Source organism: Equus quagga, chromosome 5 (assembly GCF_021613505.1).
Source record: "Equus quagga isolate Etosha38 chromosome 5, UCLA_HA_Equagga_1.0, whole genome shotgun sequence".
NCBI classification, from domain to species: domain Eukaryota; kingdom Metazoa; phylum Chordata; class Mammalia; order Perissodactyla; family Equidae; genus Equus; species Equus quagga.
Genome location: NC_060271.1, coordinates 130,849,934 through 130,868,014, shown reverse-complemented (window position 1 = coordinate 130,868,014; position 18,081 = coordinate 130,849,934). Strand labels below are relative to the sequence as shown.

At 56.7% G+C, this 18,081-nt stretch overlaps 1 protein-coding gene across 4 annotated transcripts in view; it reads left to right on the top strand.

Moving 5' to 3' along the window:
- Positions 1-17,758, top strand: part of ATP6V1C2 (ATPase H+ transporting V1 subunit C2) — a 54,454-nt gene extending 36,696 nt beyond the window's left edge. For 3 of the 4 annotated variants that reach the window (XM_046661316.1, XM_046661315.1, XM_046661317.1), the window contains 10 exons: positions 1,413-1,507; positions 5,754-5,845; positions 8,279-8,377; positions 8,920-8,988; positions 11,075-11,167; positions 11,261-11,354; positions 13,787-13,924; positions 14,768-14,865; positions 17,099-17,228; positions 17,490-17,758. In XM_046661316.1, coding sequence (XP_046517272.1) covers positions 1,413-1,507; positions 5,754-5,845; positions 8,279-8,377; positions 8,920-8,988; positions 11,075-11,167; positions 11,261-11,354; positions 13,787-13,924; positions 14,768-14,865; positions 17,099-17,228; positions 17,490-17,579 — 998 coding nt within the window. In that variant the 3' untranslated portion in view covers positions 17,580-17,758. The remainder of the gene's footprint in view (positions 1-1,412; positions 1,508-5,753; positions 5,846-8,278; positions 8,378-8,919; positions 8,989-11,074; positions 11,168-11,260; positions 11,355-13,786; positions 13,925-14,767; positions 14,866-17,098; positions 17,229-17,489) is intronic. The other variant, XM_046661318.1, reaches the window with a different exon arrangement.
- The last annotated feature ends 323 nt before the right edge of the window (positions 17,759-18,081 follow it).

Here is an 18,081-nt window from a genome sequence, read left to right as displayed (position 1 = left end):
ATCAGCCCAAGTTCACTCAGGGTCGCTGGTCTGACCTCAACCCCAGAGCTTCATCCTGCACCTGCAGCTGGTTGGAGGGGACCACAGACACCCCAAGGACCGCAGGTTAGGTTTGTTTTTGGAGAAAGTAAGGGAAGAAAGGAAATTTGTTGAGAAAACACTGATTTGTTCTACTCACTACGGACTTTTGTATAGAGGATGTACACTGAGAAATAGACAGCCGTACCAGATAGTAAAAACCACATTCACAAACGCTGGTATTTTGCTAATGTTTAAAATGCCTTCTTTTTTAAAAAAAATTTTTTTTTTAAAGATTGGCACCTGAGCTAACATCTATTGCCAATTCTTCTTTTTTTTTCTCCCCAAAGCCCCACAGGGCATAGTTGTATATTCTAGTTGTAGGTCCTTCTGGCTCTGCTATGTGGGACGCCGCCTCAGCATGGTCTGATGAGCAGTGCCATGTCTGTGCCCAGGATCTGAACTGGCAAAACCCTGGCCTGCCGGAGCTGTGAACTGCCGGAATGTGTGAACTTAACCACTTGGCAATGGGGCTGGCCCCGAAAAAGCCTTCTTTAAAACAGAGCCTGGGCCGGCCTGGTGGTGCAGCAGTTAAGTGTGCACGTTCCGCTTCTCTGTGGCCCGGGATTTGCCGGTTCAGATCCCTGGGTGTGGACATGGCGCCACTTGGCAAGCCATGCTGTGGTAGGCATCCTACATATAAAGTAGAGGAAGATGGGCATGGATGTTAGCTCAGGGCCAGTCTTCCTCAGCAAAAAGAGGAGGATTGGCAGTAGTTAGCTCAGGGCTAATCTTCCTCAAACAAACAAACAAAAAAAACAGAGCCTGTGTGTTGAAATCGCCTTTGTCTAGGGCTCGGGTGCAAGGGCAGGAAGATGGCTAGTCTGGTGAGCAGGTGGCACCCATGACCTCTGTGTGGTCTTGGGAGTCAGCTTGAGGCTCTTCTCTGGCGTGCCTTGGGGTACCTCAAGACAGAATGATCACCCAGCAGGGGAGTATGGCCAAAGCAACTGGAAAAGGCGGAGGATTAGCCTGGTGCCCTCAGAATACCTCCCGACTTTGCCTCCACCTCCTGTGAAAGCGGAATCTCCCAGTGCAGACCTGAGTGAGAGTTTGGGGTGCAGGAGTGCACCTGTCATGGTGGCCTTGTGGCTGGTGGTGTGTGTTTTCGGAAGGGTTCAGGGTGCTGCCAATGGTTCTGGCTGAGAGCCGCCCGTTGGCTGAGCGCTCTGCTCCCAAGGTGGATGTTTGCTCTCCTGGAGCCTCTGTCCTCTGGTGTCTCTAATTGCTTCATTGGTTTAAGTGGGGGCACCTGGCTCGGGGTTTGGCAGCCTCAGTCTCATGAGACCTGGAGAGTCACCCTTGTTTGTTGAAATGTGTTTGTGTTCTTCCAGTTGACTTAACATCCTTTGTGACCCACTTTGAATGGGACATGGCCAAATATCCTGCCAAGCAGCCGCTGGTGAGCGTGGTGGACACTGTAGCCAAGGTAAGGAAAGGGCCTTCTCTCGGGGGACACTTAACTGCTGTGACCAGGACAGCTGACCATCTGGGGCAGAGGTACATGGCATTTGGACCCTGGCAAAGTGGAGAGGGACATTCCTGCCGAGTGACCTTGGCTGGGGTCCCCTCCCCGTCTGTCTGTCTCCTGTCAGCCCTCACGGCCCTGGTGAGTTTCCGAGATGTGGCCTTCTGCACCCTGGCCAAGGTCAGAGACCTTTGGGTTTCAGGACAGCCCTGGAAATGGGAAAGGCGACCCCCTGCTTCCGTGCCTCTTCTAGCCCTGCCACCTGGCGAGGGGCTGTGGCTCACAGGACGCTCCTCTCTGAGCCACCATGGTTCTGACCCCAGACCCAGTGGCCATTCTCAGCACTCCCCCCACCTCTTTTCTTTTCAAAGGTACTGATGGAGAAGGCAGCCCCACCCTGACCTCTTCTTAAGCCCCACCTGACACCCCCACCCCCAGGGGGATTATTTACTTGATGAAAACCATCTGCTTCAGTGGAGAGTTTGGCTTAGGAGCCCTAAGTCCTGGAGGTGTTTCTGGGAGGTGTTCCCAGGGGTCCCCCCCTCTGCTCTGAGGCGCCTGTGACAATAGTGAGGCCAGTAAGAGCTGCCCCCTGTGAGTCCGCCATCTTGGTAAGCACTGGCCTCTGGCTCTGACTTCATGAACAAAAGCACTGCGCCCCAGGTTTCTGGGGACACTGTGGGTGTCTCGCAGCCATGCTGGCTCCTGTTTGTCTCACGGAGGGTGGACACTGACCAAGATTCTGAGATTGGGGCTGACGGCTTATGACTGTCCCCCTTTGCTCCACGACACGCCGAGCCCCTTGTATATCATGCCTCCTGCTGGCCTGGGTGGCTGGGAGAGAGTCCGCGCCAGGCGGGAACAAAGCCTCCTGTTGTCCACACAGAGCAGCAGAGCCCCCAGGCGTGGCTGGGCGGGTCAGGTGAAGGAGGCAGGCCCCTGGGACCTGTCCCCGTGCCCTGATGGCAGGCTGGTGCCCGGCCTGAGCCTCTGGGAATGCGGTGGGGCCAGAAGGCTTGGAATCTGGGTGCGGCTCCTCGGGCACCGCCTGCATCACAGAGGTCCCGGCCCCTCCTGGGACAATTGGGCGGTGATTCTGGAAGGCCCTGTGAGGAGGGGCTGCCCAGAGCCCCTGTGCCAGGTGCAGCCTCCAGCAGGGCGTTGTGCACCTTCACCACCAACCTGGAAGCACATGGTGGTTTGTGGGCTTGGCTGAGCCCTGCGCTGTGCTGGGGAGGCCAAGCCGAGCGTCAGGGCCACCCTCTGAGGCCACCTGGGACAGTAGTCACCGACACGGGCATGCCCCGCAGTGACGAGGGCCCCGGAGCAGACCAGGGCATCGGCTGAAGGGGAGCACAGCAGTTGTAGAGGATAAAACCTGGCTTCTCGCTAGTCTAGGGGACCCAAAGAGGGACTTTGGCGGGAAAGCAGGGAGAGGAGGGGCCACCGTTTTTGGTGGCGCTCCCTGTGTGCCTGGAACCACCTGGGCTCTCTTATTGCTTTGACTTCTCAGTCACCCTGGAGGTAGGTGTCCCCTTCCTCGGGTCTCAGATGGGGACGCTGGCTGAGAGGCTCGGTGGCACGCTCCAGGGCCTGCAGGTGGCGAGCCGTTCCCCTGGGAGGGGAGTGTAGAGCTCATGTGCTTTGCGCGGGCCCCACTTCCCAGGGAAGCCCCGGGCTCCCTCCGCTGCTGAGAGGCAGCCGGCTGGGCTTTGGCACGTCTGTGATGCTCTCAGCCCTGGCTCAGGCCTGGCCCCACAACGGGAGGTCTGATTCTGTTAACTAGAGACGTCATAGTCAGAGGAGCTCCCCTGGGGGCGCCCCGGGAGGCGAAGTCGCCGTGCTGCCAGGCGTTCTCTGAGCAGGTGTCCCCACCTGCGAGGGGCCGGCGATGACATAGTCAAGGCCAGGCCCCAGGACCTCCCAACGCTGGGAACTGAGCCCACCTGCCTCCTTTAATGAAGGGGCACAAGGATGGGGTGGGCTTGGGCGCCCCCCGGGCCGTGCACACAGCATGGCAGCATGTCACCTGGTCAGGGACCCGGCGCCCATGGCTATGTCAGTCTCCCCAGGCTGGGTCATGTTGTAGTTTCCAAAAAGCCCCCAAATCTCACGCGTGTGACAGAGCAAAAGGTTTATTTCTCCCCCTCGTGGATGTCCACTAGCAGTTGGTGGGGCCTACTTCATGCCGACCCGCTTGGGGTGCTGGCCCCTGGGGGTTACACAAACCCTCCAGGCTTCTGCCTGGCATGCCTGCCTTCAGTGGCGGAAAGTGCAGCGGCCGTGTGCCTGGCAGGAGCAGGACTGGGTGTGCAGGTTCTGTGGAAGCACTGCCCGGTGCTGGCCACGTGCCCGGAACTGCAGAGACGACCAAGACCCTGCCTGCTCACGAGGAGCCCAGTCAGTAGAGGAGAGGACTTGCCTCTCTGAATGACCTGCTTCGTGGGTTGTATTAGCTCACAGTAAGCTCAGAGAGGTTCAGGAGCTGACACCAGGTCACACAGCCTTTTGGGCCAGACTTGTGCCGAAGCCTGAGTTCCTCTCTGAGAACCAGTTTTACTGGTTTCCAAGCCCTCTTCTGTGGTTTTTCATTGGCTTACGGTGAAATTAGAAAAATAAGGATGACACAGGATTTTTTTAAAAAATATAAGCCTTATTTTAAAAATCAAGATTTGTGGATTGTACCTACTTCAGTTTCCTCATTATGATACTGTACCGTTGTTATGTAAGATGTTACCCGTGGGGAAACTGGTACATGGCATCTCTGTGTACTATTTTTGCAATTTCCCATGAATCTATAATCATTTCAAAGTCAAAAGTTTTTAAAAATTGTAAAAAAAGTATAAATCTTATAAAGAAATCACACATATCAAAATGTAAAGATAAAAACGTTGAACACCTCCCGTGACCACCGCCCCCCATTCCCGCTCCCTTTAATCTCCTCCTTGAGGTAACCAATGTTTAAAGTTTACAGTGGATCCTTCCATCTATATAAAAAATATATATGTTTCAGCTCAAAATTTTTCCTATCCTACAGTTTGCCCCCTTTTATTCAGATGATGGTCTCGCGATAGTCCCGCGTCAGCAGCAATGTGCAGATCTGTTGTGTCTGTTGACATGGTGTGAATATTCCCACCATAGCCAGTTGCCACCATGAGGTGTCACTGAACGTGGGATTGAGAAGAGAGAACGGGGGTCGGGGGAGGAGATGCTCACAGTCTCTCCTAGGGGCCTCGGGAGTCGGCCCGAGCCCACCGCGTGTCAGCGTGGGTGGCTCTCCCCTGTTTGTTGGATGGCTGGCTGCTCAGTGTTCGCAATGTGGGGCCCGCTTTGTGGAGCCAGTTGTGTGTTAATGGGCTCTGCTGTGAGTGTGAGCTCTGCAGAGCGGGGTCTGGTGGGTTTTATTTAACTTCCCGACAGCTCCCAGCATTTGAGAGGGGCTCCCGGTGTCCCTGGACTTGGAACACTCATTTACAGCAGTCGCCTTAGCAGCTACAGTGTTTTGAGGGCTCCCCGTGAATGGGGCCCTTGTGGGCAGTTTTCTTTCGTGGCTCTGAGCCCTTGGGGAGGACGTCATCACCCCGGCTGGGCGGGTGGGGCCCCTGAGGCAGGAGAGCTCAGCTTGTCTCATGCCCCCCGACCCTCTGTCCGCCGCAGGATGTGGGCTGGGACATGCTCCTGAAACTTCTAGAACAAGGGGCTCTCCTTAATGTCAGATCGGTGATCTGCCTCCACACGGAAAGGAACCTTCGACCTTTGCAGAGCGGGAAGAGGCTGCCGCAGGGCACAGCTGAGCCTGGAGACCTGGGCGCTGGTCGGGGCTGAGGCGTAGCGGGTCCTCATAGAAGCCAGGGTGGGGGTCCGCCTGAGCTGACCCCTAGCAGAGCCTGAGAGCGCATGGTGTGGAGGCCCGTGGGGGCCCTGACAGTACGAGACAGACTCGAAATCAGGAGAAGATTCAGTTTGTTGAGTGATTCCAGAAAAGCCGCTCATGTCTTGAGCCTCCGGGTCTGCCAAGTAGAGATGTGAGTCCCTGCCCTGACCCCCGCGGGCTCCTGCGGGGCCGAGCGCTGGGCTGTCTGGCACAGCAGAGCCGGCCTTGGCAAACGAGCCGGTGCCTTGTTTTTTCTTAAGTTCATCAGGAGCAATTTGTGGCAGTTTTGAAAAGTTCAACCAACTCTTTACACTCTTCTGGTTTTCCAAACAGCAATTGGCCCAGATTGAGACTGACCTGAAATCCCGGATGGTCTCGTACAACACTCTGAAGACGAACCTGGAGAACCTGGAGAGGAAGTCCATGTGAGTACCCGTGCTCCCAGGCTGCCGCGGCCTCAAGGCCGCCTGGGCGGGGGCCTGGCTGCGCTTGCGTGTGTGCCTTTCAGATCCCTGGCTGAGCCGGGGTCTGTGTCAGTGTCTGAAAGAGACAGAGGAAGACAGACAGACAGACAGACACAGAGGCACTCCTGCTTCTCCAGGAGCTGTGCTGGGCGAGGAGGACCCAGAGCAGATGTGGGGGAGGAAAGGCCTGAGTGAGGGCCGATGGCACCTCCCTGCCTGTGCCCAGAGAGGAGTAGGAGCTGGAAGGTGCTCCTGACCTCTCCTGGCCTCTCCCAGGTTGTTGAGAACACCTGGGGGGCCCCCCAAGCTCCTGCCCCTGTGGAAGCTTTACAGAGGCCCCTCCCACTCAGTGCAGCAGGAGGCTGGGGTGTCGGAGGCTGGTCCTTTGTGAGAGCCAGCAGAGGGCAGTAGGCTCTGTGGCCAGAGCAGAGCAGCCTCAGGGACTCAGGTACTTTCTCCACCCACCCGAAGGACCACGCTGTGGAAGAGGGAGCCGACTGCTTGGCCCAGCAGATACAACTAGTCACTGAGTCTCCCAAGATGGTGAGAGGTATCTGGAGAAAAACATAAGCCCAGTGTCGTGATGGCAGTGACTGTCTTGTGAGGTAGTGAGTGCCCTGTTGGTGGAGGTATGTAAGAAGAAGCCAGATGAGCTCCTGCCAAGGAGGCTGAAAGGCGCTTCTGAACAGGGCTGAGTTGGTGTGGAAGATCCTCACAGTCTCCCCAGATTCTGGATCTGATTCTGTTGGCAGTTCTCTGAGACACTCCAGAGAAAGGAAGGGAAGCTTAGCTGTCCCCTTGTGTGGCCATCCCTCTGATTGGCTCACCCCTGTGAGCCACCCTCCCACGTCCACTTCTCTCTTCTGAGGGTCACTGGGCCAGCTGTCTTCTTGTGAAAAAAGAGAATAATACATTAGTGGAAAATTTAAATCCAAAGAGGGAAAGATGTTCTTCAACTAGAAATCATCATTGTCGGCTGCCTGACTGCATCAGAGCTAAATGGGCATCAACTGAGTTGCCTCCTCCTTGGCCCCCCCAGGGAGGAGTGCGGAGGGGACAAGGGCAGGCGCCAATGGCAGAGAGCCCTAAATGACGACCTTGGCATAGGTCCATCATGGCCTTGACCAGTGGGCCGTGGGGCCATTTGCCTGCTGGGCCATCCATTCATTGTACCCCCAACTGTGGCCTTCTTAAGAATTGTTTGGGACGTGAGCAAACATCTGGTCTAACCTCCTCAGTCAACTGGTGAAGAAGTCGATCGCTGATCCACGGTAATGTTGACTGATCTGTTGATCGTATGCACTGAGGGAAGCACAAGAGAGCGGAGAGGGTGGGAGGGTCTCCACCTCCCTCTTCCGTTGTTCTCTTCTCCTTTTGATAAGCGTTTATTAAGCATCTACTATGCTCTCAGGCGTTATGGACCCTAAAGACACAAAGCAAAATAAAATAATCATTTCTGCACTTGGAGAGCTCACAATTATTCATTCAACAAATATTTTTGGAAAGTCTACTTTGTGCAGGGGGTGCAGGCGTAAGCCAGACAGATGAGGCCTGAGTGTGCGGGTAACGTGGAAGCACCGTGGCAGGAAGGCTTGTGGGTGGAGCCTCTGGAGAGGAATCTAAGGGCCTCGTCAGGGATGGCGTGGTGGGGAGGAGAGAGGGGCCGGCTCCCCGGGCAGGCCGGGCGCCTCTGCAGAATGGTGTTTTCCCTGAAGCCTTGGCCTTGGCCCTGCGCTGGGAAGCGTTTACTCGGGAAGCACCATGGGCTGACATCTCGGCTGATATCGTGGCCCGAGTGCCAAGGCGCAGACCGTCTGGGGAGCCGACTGGCCCGGGTGCTGATCCAACAGCCTTCATCCGTGTGCTAAAAATACCGTGACCTCGATGCAGACCGGCCTCCACTGGCCTGCAGAGAGCTGTTTCAGGTGCATGTGCCCTGGCTGCTGGACCTGTGAGGTGTGTAAAGTGAAACGCAGCTCCCTCCAGGCCTGTGTCTGCCCAGGATGGCCCTGGTGGCCTCGTGAGCCGGCCACTGTTTGACCCTTGAGTAACTTAAGCTGCCTGCTGCCCGTGGCCCCCTCCCAACAGCCTGTGGCTTGCAGCGGGGCAGCGCAGGTGACCGAGGTGTTGGATTCAGCAGCCCCTCAGGTGACAGGTGATAGCACCTGAGGCCCTGCCAGCCACAGCAGTTCTAGCCTCCAGGACACAGAGCCCGGGGCCCCCATCTCACCCCAGGGGACATCCTGAGTCTTGCCCGTTTCCTGCCTGGCCCTCCTTTCCTAGCACCGATGTGTTGTGGGTTTGCCGGGGGTCCGTGCGGCCCACAAGCCCAGGCCCACGTGGCCTCCATCTGCCTTTCTGCTGATCCCACCTTCTTCGTCCCCATGGGTTCAGGGGAAACCTCTTCACCCGGACGCTGAGCGATATTGTGAGCAAGGAAGACTTCGTGCTGGATTCCGAGTATCTGATCACGCTGCTGGTCATCGTCCCCAAGTGAGTGGGCCAGGGAGGCGGCGGTTTGGGGTCTCGCTGTGTTGGTGATCTGGCCCTGCCCAATGGGGAGGAAGGAGGAGCCCCCCCTCGGCCTGGATCCTGGGGGCCCTAAATGGGGCTGTGTGGGCGTAACGGGGGCAGGGGGACGGTGCCTGTGGGGTGAGAGCAGTGATGAAGCAGCCATTCTGTGAATCATGTGCCAGAGGCTGCAGACAGGAGCTCGGGTCACTCACAACAAGCCTGTGGGGCGGTGTTATTATTCCCTCATCCTGAGGCCAGAGAGGTCAGCTGGCTTGCCAAAGGCCGCACAGGGCCAGGATTAGACAGTACCCCACGAGTATCTCTGGCTGAACCCAGGGCCTCACGGGGAGGCTGGGCTCACGATGGTGCTGGGCTGGGGGTTCCCACTGCCCGTGGCAGAGTCTCAGGGGATGTTGGGGCTCTCTTAGTCCCCCGGGAAAAGGTATTGCAGCTTCCTAAACACTCAGGACGCCCCACAGTCTTTTCTGCAAAAATCACTCAACCGTTCTGTATTCTCACAGACAAAGCTACACACAATGGCAAAAAACCTACGAGTCCCTCTCGGACATGGTGGTCCCACGGTCGACCAAGTAAGTGAGACCCTAGCTTGGCCCCAGGCCCCAGGGGAGGTGTATGTGGGCATTTTGGGGCACCCAACCACCAAATCTGCCCCAAGGGTGCAAGGACCCTCAGCCCTCCGTGCTTGTGCCTGCAAGAGTTCCTCTGCCTGGGTTCCCTCACAGCCACACACCCAGCCACATGCTCGACTCCCTCCATCTCTCAGAACTCCACTCCCCTGCCCCCTCCTCTGGGAACCCCTCCCTGACTACCTCCGGGCAGGGTGCGCAGGGCTTTTGCTGCACTCTCCTCTGCATTCTCAGCTCAGTGTCCACTCTTCCCCACCTGAGGGTCAAGCTAGGGCCTGCTTGTGGTGACCCCAGAGCGTGAGCTGGGGAGAAAAACAGTCTCAGAGTGTGGCCTGCTGGGGTCAGAGCAGGAGTGGCCGGTGAGGGCTGGGAAAGCGACAGGAGAAGGGAGACAGGAATATAGTCAAACCGTGGATACCACCCAGCGGGGACAACCAAGGTGTTAGAGTTTCGTAAGTGAGGATAAATCTCAGCCTGTGATGTTATATATAAATGTCACTCTATGCGGAAAAAGCAAGTGCAGGAGGGTACGCACAGCGGGAAGCCACTTATTTAAGGTCTAAAAATGGATGAAGCTAAGCCGTATGTGACTCGGGCATACACAGGTGTACAGGAGAATTATGGGGGCCTTCGGGGATGAGAAACGCCAGGCTCAGCACAGGGGTGACCTCGGGCAGAGAGTGGCATGCAGTTGGGGAGGGGCACATGGGGCTTCTGCTGTCTGAAAATTGTTTCTGTCTTGAGCTGGGCAGCAGATCCGTAGATATTTGTTCTTTTCTGTGCCTTTTCAGACGTCTGGTAGAGTTTGTGAGTGTAGAAGATTTGACACTGAGTCTTGGGCGGCCGTGCCATTCGTCCGCCTCCCAGCACACAGAGCTTCTGCGCTGGGGGCCCTGCCTGCTCCCATCCCAGCCCGAGGCCTCTGGCCTGGGGCCCCGGCTGAAGGCTGCTCTCCCAGGATCACAAACTCAGAGCAGATAGAAATCAGGAGCTAAACTGAGGAGTCCAGGGAACAGGACAGTTGCAGCCTGAGGTCACAAGGGGAGGCCAGAGGAATGAGCCGGGGGCAGTCACGTGTGCAGCTGGTTGGGGAGAAGAACAGATGGACAGAGGAGCTGGCCTGGAAGCTGGCCTGCCTGGCAGAAGCATTCTCTACTCTCCTAGGCCGGCTCTCTGTGGCCGCGTGCCCAGGACCCCTGCCCGGAGAGGCTGCCTTGGTGGCTGGCTTGGCTTCTCAGACCAGAACTGCCAGGCCCTTCACTGTCAGAGGGCACCAGAGGGTTGGCAGAGATGACTCTGGAACAGTCTCTGGAGCTGGGTCAGCCCCTCTGGGTGTGAGCTCTGAGGAACAGGAAGGGTGACCTGGCTAGCATGCACGAGGCCCTGCCTGGGCCCAAGGGCTCCTGTTATCTGGCCGGCAGGACTCAAAAACCCTTAGACCTCTGGCCCCAACAACCCCCATGTCCTTGGGGACAAGGGACCACAGTGGCCTCGTGTTGAGGCATGCTGGGAGGCTGTGTCTAATGAGGACATTGGGACGTTGGATGTGAAATGGACACTGTGGGATGGTTTGCACGAACCGGAACGCCACTCCGCTCTGCCAGAGCCACACTGCGTCAGAGCCAGGGGCTGCCCGGCCCTCGTGCGAGCTGAGACCCCAGAGTAGCTCGGTCTCACAGGCGTTTCGTGAACAGAAGCCAGACCCCGGATGTCTGCACAGCTGGTCTCCAGCTTCCCCCAGGGCTGCGGCAGATCCCGGGCAGGCCTCGAGGCCTTGGCCTGGAGCCGGGGCAGCAGGGCAGGAGGCGGAAATGGCAGGCAGAGCCAGCAGGAAATGATAAGGGACACCTTGGTTCCCCCGCCCTCGGCTCTCTCTGCCAGGGCCCCTGCGTGTCGGCCACCAGGCTGATGGGGACAGAGGCTCACCTCGGCGGTGACCCACCCGCCTAGGGAGCGGACAGGCCTCTTCCAGCCCGGCTCCCACGTGGGGCCTGCCGATGAGTCCAGTGAGCACGCTTCTCTCCACCAGGTTGATTGCTGAGGACAACGAGGGCGGCCTCTTCACGGTGACCCTGTTTCGAAAAGTGATTGATGATTTCAAAACCAAGGCCAAAGAAAACAAGTAAGGGCTGGGCTGGGCGGGCTTCTCCACTGGCGGGGTCTCTGCTCCGACCGGAAGCTTCTTAGTGAAATCCTCTCGTTTGCTTGTCTGAAGGTTCACTGTGCGTGAATATTACTATGATGAAAAGGAAATTAAGAGGGAGCGGGAAGAGATGAGCAGACTGCTGTCTGATAAGAAGCAACAGTATGTGAGTACTCGGGCCGGCCGCGGATTTGCACGCACGATGTGGGCGTCCTTCCCACCCCCTAGAGGCCCGGGCAGGTGTCCTGCCGTGTCCCCGCTCCCCTGGGTGCACACCACCCAGGAGCGTGTTCTCCTGGGATGGCCAGGGCAGGGTCTGGGGGAAGGAGGCACACACAGGGGACCGTGGCGGTGGCCGTGAGCAGTGAGCCATGCACTGGGCACCGTCCGTATGCGGTCTCCGCGAGTCCCAAGCATGGCCCTCCCAGGAAGTGACCCTCAGCTCCATTTTGCAGATAAGAAATTGAGGCTCTGAGAGATTCATGAGTGTTCTTCCCTGGGAAGTGGACGCTGCCTGCCCCCACAAAGGTCCAGCAAGGCAGGTGGGGTCCAGGCAGGCGCACTGGGGCCGAGAGTGGGCAGTGCCCCCCTTGGACAGTGTGGCCAGCGGTCACCCCGCAGTCCTTGTCAGTGTGACTTCCAGGCGTGATGTGGGTTCCTCCGTCACCAGCACCTGTATTTACCCATCTGCTGCTTTTAGCCAAGAGTGGTACTTAGTCTTGAGACTTCCGACGACAGCCACTCAGAAGCTGTTCACGTGTGGGGCACTGGGCTCGAGAGGGGGAGACCGGACTCTCCTGAAATGTGCGCAGTGAGCCTCAGGAAGGCCACTCTGCTGCTCTGTAGAAGGGGCACCTTCCGGATGCGGCGTCCTCCAGCTGCAGAGTCGGGCTGAGCGGGGTGGCCCCAGGTGGTCTGGTGGAATGTTTCCAGGGCCCCTTCCCCCATCCCGCCACCCTGGCGAGGTTCTCAGAGTACCCTCCAGTTCAGCCTCTAGTGTAGACGGGAAGAGAAGAATGGGTAGGACGTACTTCAGGCCTCTTGGGAAAGTCGGTGTGTAAACATGGAGTTGTAAGTATGTGCTTGGGTGAGAGCGAGGAGTGCCAGCCGTGTGGCCAAGTGTTGGCCCCGGGCCCTCTCCGACACGGGGCTGGGGGACTCCGCACGTCCGCCTGACCTCTCCGGGTCAGTGGCCTTTGCACAGGGACTCCAGACAAGTGGATCCCTCAGGAGCGAGCCCCAGCCGCAGGCCGCCGTGGGCTTCCTAGTGCCCCACCCGACTGGCCCATCCTCCTTTGAGGAAGAAGAGGAAGCTGCTCATAGAGAAGTGCCTGTGGGGGGTTTTAACTCTTCTCCCCCCAAATATAAACACACGTGCACACACACCTGTGCATGTGGACATGAGTGTGCACACCAAGTGAGTGCACATGCTTCTCAGATCCAGAATCTGTCAGGCTTGGGCCCAGGCTTTGGGTGTGTCCCCCTTCCTGAGACAGAGGGCTGAGCTGGAGGCCGAGCTCTGAGGCAGGAAAGGTGCCCCCCAGGAAGCTGAGCTCCAGAGGGTTTCCTCCTTGACCTCAGCCCGCCCACCCCGAGCTCTGGCCTCCGAGCAGGGCTGCCCCTCCTTCAGTCCGGCCGGGCCCCCACCGAGTCTCTGCAGGCCAGCTCACAGGGGTGGCTTCCACAGCGTCCAGGCGGGAGCCCTGCCCAGAGGCCAGGCAGTCGGCTGGGGCCTTGGACCCAGCTCCACGCTTGCACAGACCCCTGTGGGTGGAGGTGGCACACAGAGCCTGACAGCTGCCGCCGGGTCTCAGGTTGCCAGCTGGCGCTTCTTACCTGGTGTAGGCTTCTGTGCCCCGGGGCCCTGCCAGGGTCTCTCTGGGGAGAGACAGAGCCCCGAAGACACACTAACTTGGAGACGCTCAGCTCCTTGCGAGGCTCTCTCTGTGTGCCAGTGAGCAGGGGTCGGCTGGGGTCACCCTACTGGTCTTCTTGAGAACCCCTTCCCCCCTTTAGCTTGTTTGAAGGGGGGTATGACCAGCCTCCTGCATCCTTTTTGTTACTCGTCAACCAGAGGGGACGGGCTAGGTCCCAGGTTTCAATTCCCTTGGAGAGCCCTGGGTAGTATTTTCCTGTGCTTTCCACTATTTGTGGAGAAAGATGATAAAGGATGGAGTGTCCTACCAGCACGCCTGGCTAATTTCTGTGTGTCACATGCTCAGGTGCACTTGATGGGGACGCCTTGACGGAGCCTGGATAGGCAGCTCTGTGGGCAACGTCGTCCCTGGAGCTCCTGTCCTTGTCTGCTCATGGGGGCGGTCCCCACCGAGGCCAAGGCCAGGCAGGGTGGGCATGGGGGAGGTGGGAACTGACTCCTCCGCCAGCAGTCGGTTCAGTCCCTGGAGTAGGACTCGAAGACTTTAACCCCGCCAGGGGCCCACAGGCACGCGTGCGTGCCATCTCTAGCCCGCCCGGTCCCCAGAGTGGGCTGGCATTCAGGAGCTTGCCTTCACATGCTTTTCAGGCGATAGGAATTATTTCTGTGTGTTTGTGATGCGTGTTTGCTGAAAGATTAATAAATCATTTCTGTGCCTTTAGCAAACTTCCTGTGTTGCTCTTAAAAAGGGATCATCCACCTTCCGGGACCACAAGGTTAAGGTAACCCCGCTAGGGAGCCCTGATAGGCCTGCTGCGGGGCAGAGCGACAGAGAGAGAGAGAGTGAGGGCGAGGGCGAGGTAAGCAACCCAGGACCCTGGGCTCCCCGGCTCGCATGTCCTCGCCAGGCCAGGTGTCTTCTGAGCAAACCAATCTTTGCATTCTCTGTTATCTAACGTGGCTTTTGAGGTCTTAAATTCAAGGAGTCCAGAATCATGCCTTCCTCCTAATCTGCAGGGCCTCTTGGGAGCTGCCCCTGCTGCCCCCCAGCAATGGACGGTGCTTGTTGGCCAGGGTGCCTCTGCCCTGGCTGGAGGTGGCTGGAGCTGGTGACGGGGCAGGCCCTGCTGGGGGTGGCGGTCTCCTCCCCTGGCTGCCCTGGCTGGAGCCACCCATGACCTTTGTGAGCAGTTGGGGTATCAGGTGGGAGCTCAGAGCCATTGCTCCAAGACTCTGAGCTCCCCCAGAGGTCTGGCCGCACCGGCATTAGTGACAGCTGCCGTGGCCTGGGAGGTGGTGGCCGTGTGAGGTGGGGCTGTGAGGAGCCCCCTTGAAGTGGCAGCTGGTGGATGATGCCAGGACCTGGGGCAGAGCCTTTGAGAAGGTGGCTCCTCGGCAGTGTAGTGTCAGAGGAGGCCTGTCAGCTGCCTGCTGGAAGCCCTGAGGTCAGGGGCTGCCCATCCCCTCCGGCCCCATCTGTGGTGGCCCCACGCATGTGCCAGGTGGCTGGTCCCTGAGCTTCCCTGGCATCAGGCGCCCTGGACAACGTGGTCCTGGGCCTCGTCCAATGGACTCGCTGCTTCTGCTGGCTCCTGGGCATTTCTTCTCAGCTCAGGGCTTGCTCTGTCATAACCCGTGTCCCTTCTCAGCCTGGCATTGGGCAGGGCGGACAGGAGGGGTCACGCACTCTCCCCTCCCTGCAGGGCCCCCTGCTGCGCTGGCTCAAGGTGAACTTCAGCGAGGCCTTTATTGCCTGGATCCACATCAAGGCGCTGAGGGTGTTTGTGGAGTCCGTGCTCAGGTGGGTGGAGATGCCGACCCGGCTATCATGCAGTGGGGACGCTGGGCGCAGCCAGCGCTGGGACTCCCTGAGCTCCTGCCTCCCCCTTCCCGCCCTGCCCCTCCAGCCTCCTCAGGACATGCCCCAGCCCTCTGCCCTCTCCCGCTGCTCCTTCTGGCTCTTGGCAACATGCTTAGGATTTCCTAAGTAAACCTCTCAGCCTGCAGCTCCCTGCCGTCCGGTGCGCTGTGTCCCTTTCCTGCCAGACTTGGGGCAGGTGTCGTCCTGCTCTCCCCAGCTGGCTCCATCCCACCCCTGCACAGCCCACTGGGGTCCAGTGACTCCTGGAAGAAATGCCAGCACCAACCATCTCAGTCCTTGACCTCTGAAGCTGAAGGCAGCACAAGAACTAAAACCCAAACCAAATCGAACCCACAACAACAAAACTTATTTTGCTTTATTATTTTTAACAAAAGCAAAATAGGTTCACTGTGGAAAATTTGGAAACTATAGATAAGCACAAAGAATGAATAAAAATCACTTGTAATTTTAACACCATGAGAAAAAACACTGTTAATGTGCTGGTACATACTCCTTTAGGTTTTTTGTTTAGTTTAGACATAGGTATAATTTTTACTAAATTTTTACAAAAGTAGAATCAAATAGGAAATACATAGGTATATTTTTTAATTTTTTTTTGGCTGAAGAAGATTGGCCCTGAGCTAACATCTGTGCCAGTCTTCCTCTAATTTGTATGTGGGTTGCCACCACAGCATGGCCACCAACAAGTGGTTGTCTGCACCTAGGAACCAAACCCACACCGAACTTTACCACTAGGCCATGGGGCCAGCCCCAGGAAGTATTTTTTGAGGCCTGATTTTCCGCGTTGTTCTGAAGATGCCCTGTGTCCTGAACTGTCAGGGATCTCAGTGGCACTACACATGCTGGCTGCACCCTCTTCCAAACCTCTCTGCTCTTAGCCTGCTGACCTGCAGGCTCCCTGCTCCTCGGCCCTCAGAGGCCATCTCCCTCTGCGGGGTGGCCCCAGTCCCTTCCCCTGCCTGCATTGCGGGTGGCCCCAGGATCCCCTCCCAGCCGTCCACCTGGCCAACTCCTCCCCGCTTCCCCTTGCCTGCCAATGCTTCCTAAGGCTTCCTCGACATAGGCTTCTCGGAATCTGGCTCATCCTCCTTACCAACGCCTTCCTCCAGCTTCTGCCATCTGTCAGTGGCCCCGTCCTTCCTGTCACGAGGCCCCAAGCCTCAGGGCCAGCTGGGTGCCTCTGCTCTCCCACCCCATCCTCACAGCCTACCCCGAGCCCTCCAGCCCACCGGAGCCACCTTTGCTTTCTCCTCCGTCTCCGCCTCAGCTTGCTGGCTGCTGCCACAGGCTCTTGCTTGGTTCTTGGCCTCGTTCCTCCTCCACGTGGCTGCCACATGGTTTTGTCCAAACACAGGAAGTTTGGGAGCCAGGGGATAATTCATGGACATTGATAGGGAAATAGAAACTAACAGTGATACTAACAGATCTCGGCACTGTAAGTCATTTACATGTCAGGTGAGTAAATGGGTATCTTAAGGACTTACCCACACCTGGCTTGGGGACCATGAAGAAACACAGCTGACAAGTATTGAACACCCGAGCGTTTGCTCACTGATAGTGTATTTTTAAAAGTCTCTGGCAATCACGAAATGCATGTTTAAATATGGCACTCAGTATAAATATTTCCTTTTGGGATACCACCACAGGAACAGCTGCCAGCAAGTGGTTTCAGATGTACTCAGGCATACAAAATCTATTTAAAATCCTTTTTTTCCACCCAAAAACTCAGCAAAAGGAATTAACAATCTTGATAAACCAGATTTTTTTTTTTGCTGCTCTCTTTTAGCAGAGGAAGGTAAGTCAGCTAAGCTGCGTTTTGGACAAACGCTGTGGAATCGGAACATTCAGTCCAATTGCCGCCATTCACCTTGAGGGCTCACCACAGGATGGCCACATGCGTCCGCGGGGTGACCTCTTGGCTCTATAGTCAAACACTATCATTATCAGAAGTGGGTTAGCGTCTTCTAGAGATCTTTCTATCCAGAAAAATCCAGTTATTAGCCTGACCTCTGACCCTAGGCATTTCACTCAAATGAATATGGTCTTAAGCTACATTAGCTGAAGCTTTTCATTCCTACTAGAACTTACTCCGCTGTCAGGTTCTTTTCGTCCCTCTTTGCACATGAGTAACTTACACATCCTGTCTGAGAAGGTACGGACTCCCGGTGAACTTCCAGGCGGTGCTCCTCCAGCCTAAGAAGTCGTCCACCAAACGTTTGCGAGAGGTCCTGAACTCCGTCTTCAGGCATCTGGATCAAGTCGCAGCCGCAAGCATCCTGGATGTAGGTACCCGCTCCAGAAATAGCCGCGTTTCTACAGTGAGGTCAGCCTCTCTGCCCGGGAGAGACTGTCCAGGAACAGTACTTGGCAGACTGCTATGAAAATCTGTGTTTCATAAGTGTGGAAATACCACAAGGAAGAGGTTGAGGGGTGGGGGGGTGGCCAGAAAATACGGTCAGTGCCTAGAGAGCTTCCTCGAAAGTACAAGAATAAAGCAGGAAAGCATGTGCGCACGTGGAACACTGCTGTGTCTTCTTTCGCAGGCGTCCGTGGAGATCCCTGGGCTGCAGCTCAGCAACCAGGACTACTTTCCTTACGTCTACTGCCACATCGACCTCGGTCTCCTCGACTAGAAAGACGAGCTGGCGCCACTAAGCTGTCGCACCCACGCAGACCACACAGAGGCTTCTTTCCCTCAGCCCGAGCAGTTTAAATGTCCTACAGAATTTAAATTTTTAGAGAAATTGCTCACAAAAGTTAGTTACAATTGTATTTATTTTTTTTAAGTTACAATAAAGAAATGCTCTCAGTCCTTTCGTCTCATATTCCAACATAATTCAAAACTTCAATTTTGTGAATGTTTTACACAAAGGGGAACTGCCTATAAATTGTTAACCTGCTGCCGTATCTCAAATCTTAGTGGACATTTTGTGAGGGCTTAGTAGTAACATTAAAAACCATGAGCTACGGGCCGGCCTGGTGGCGCAGAGGTTGTTTGCACCTTCTGCTTCAGCGGCCTGGGGTTTGCTGGTTTGGATCCCGGGTACAGACATGGCACCGCTTGGCACACCATGTGTTGGTAGGCATCCCACATATAAAGTAAAGGAAGACGGGCACAGATGTTAGCTCAGGGTC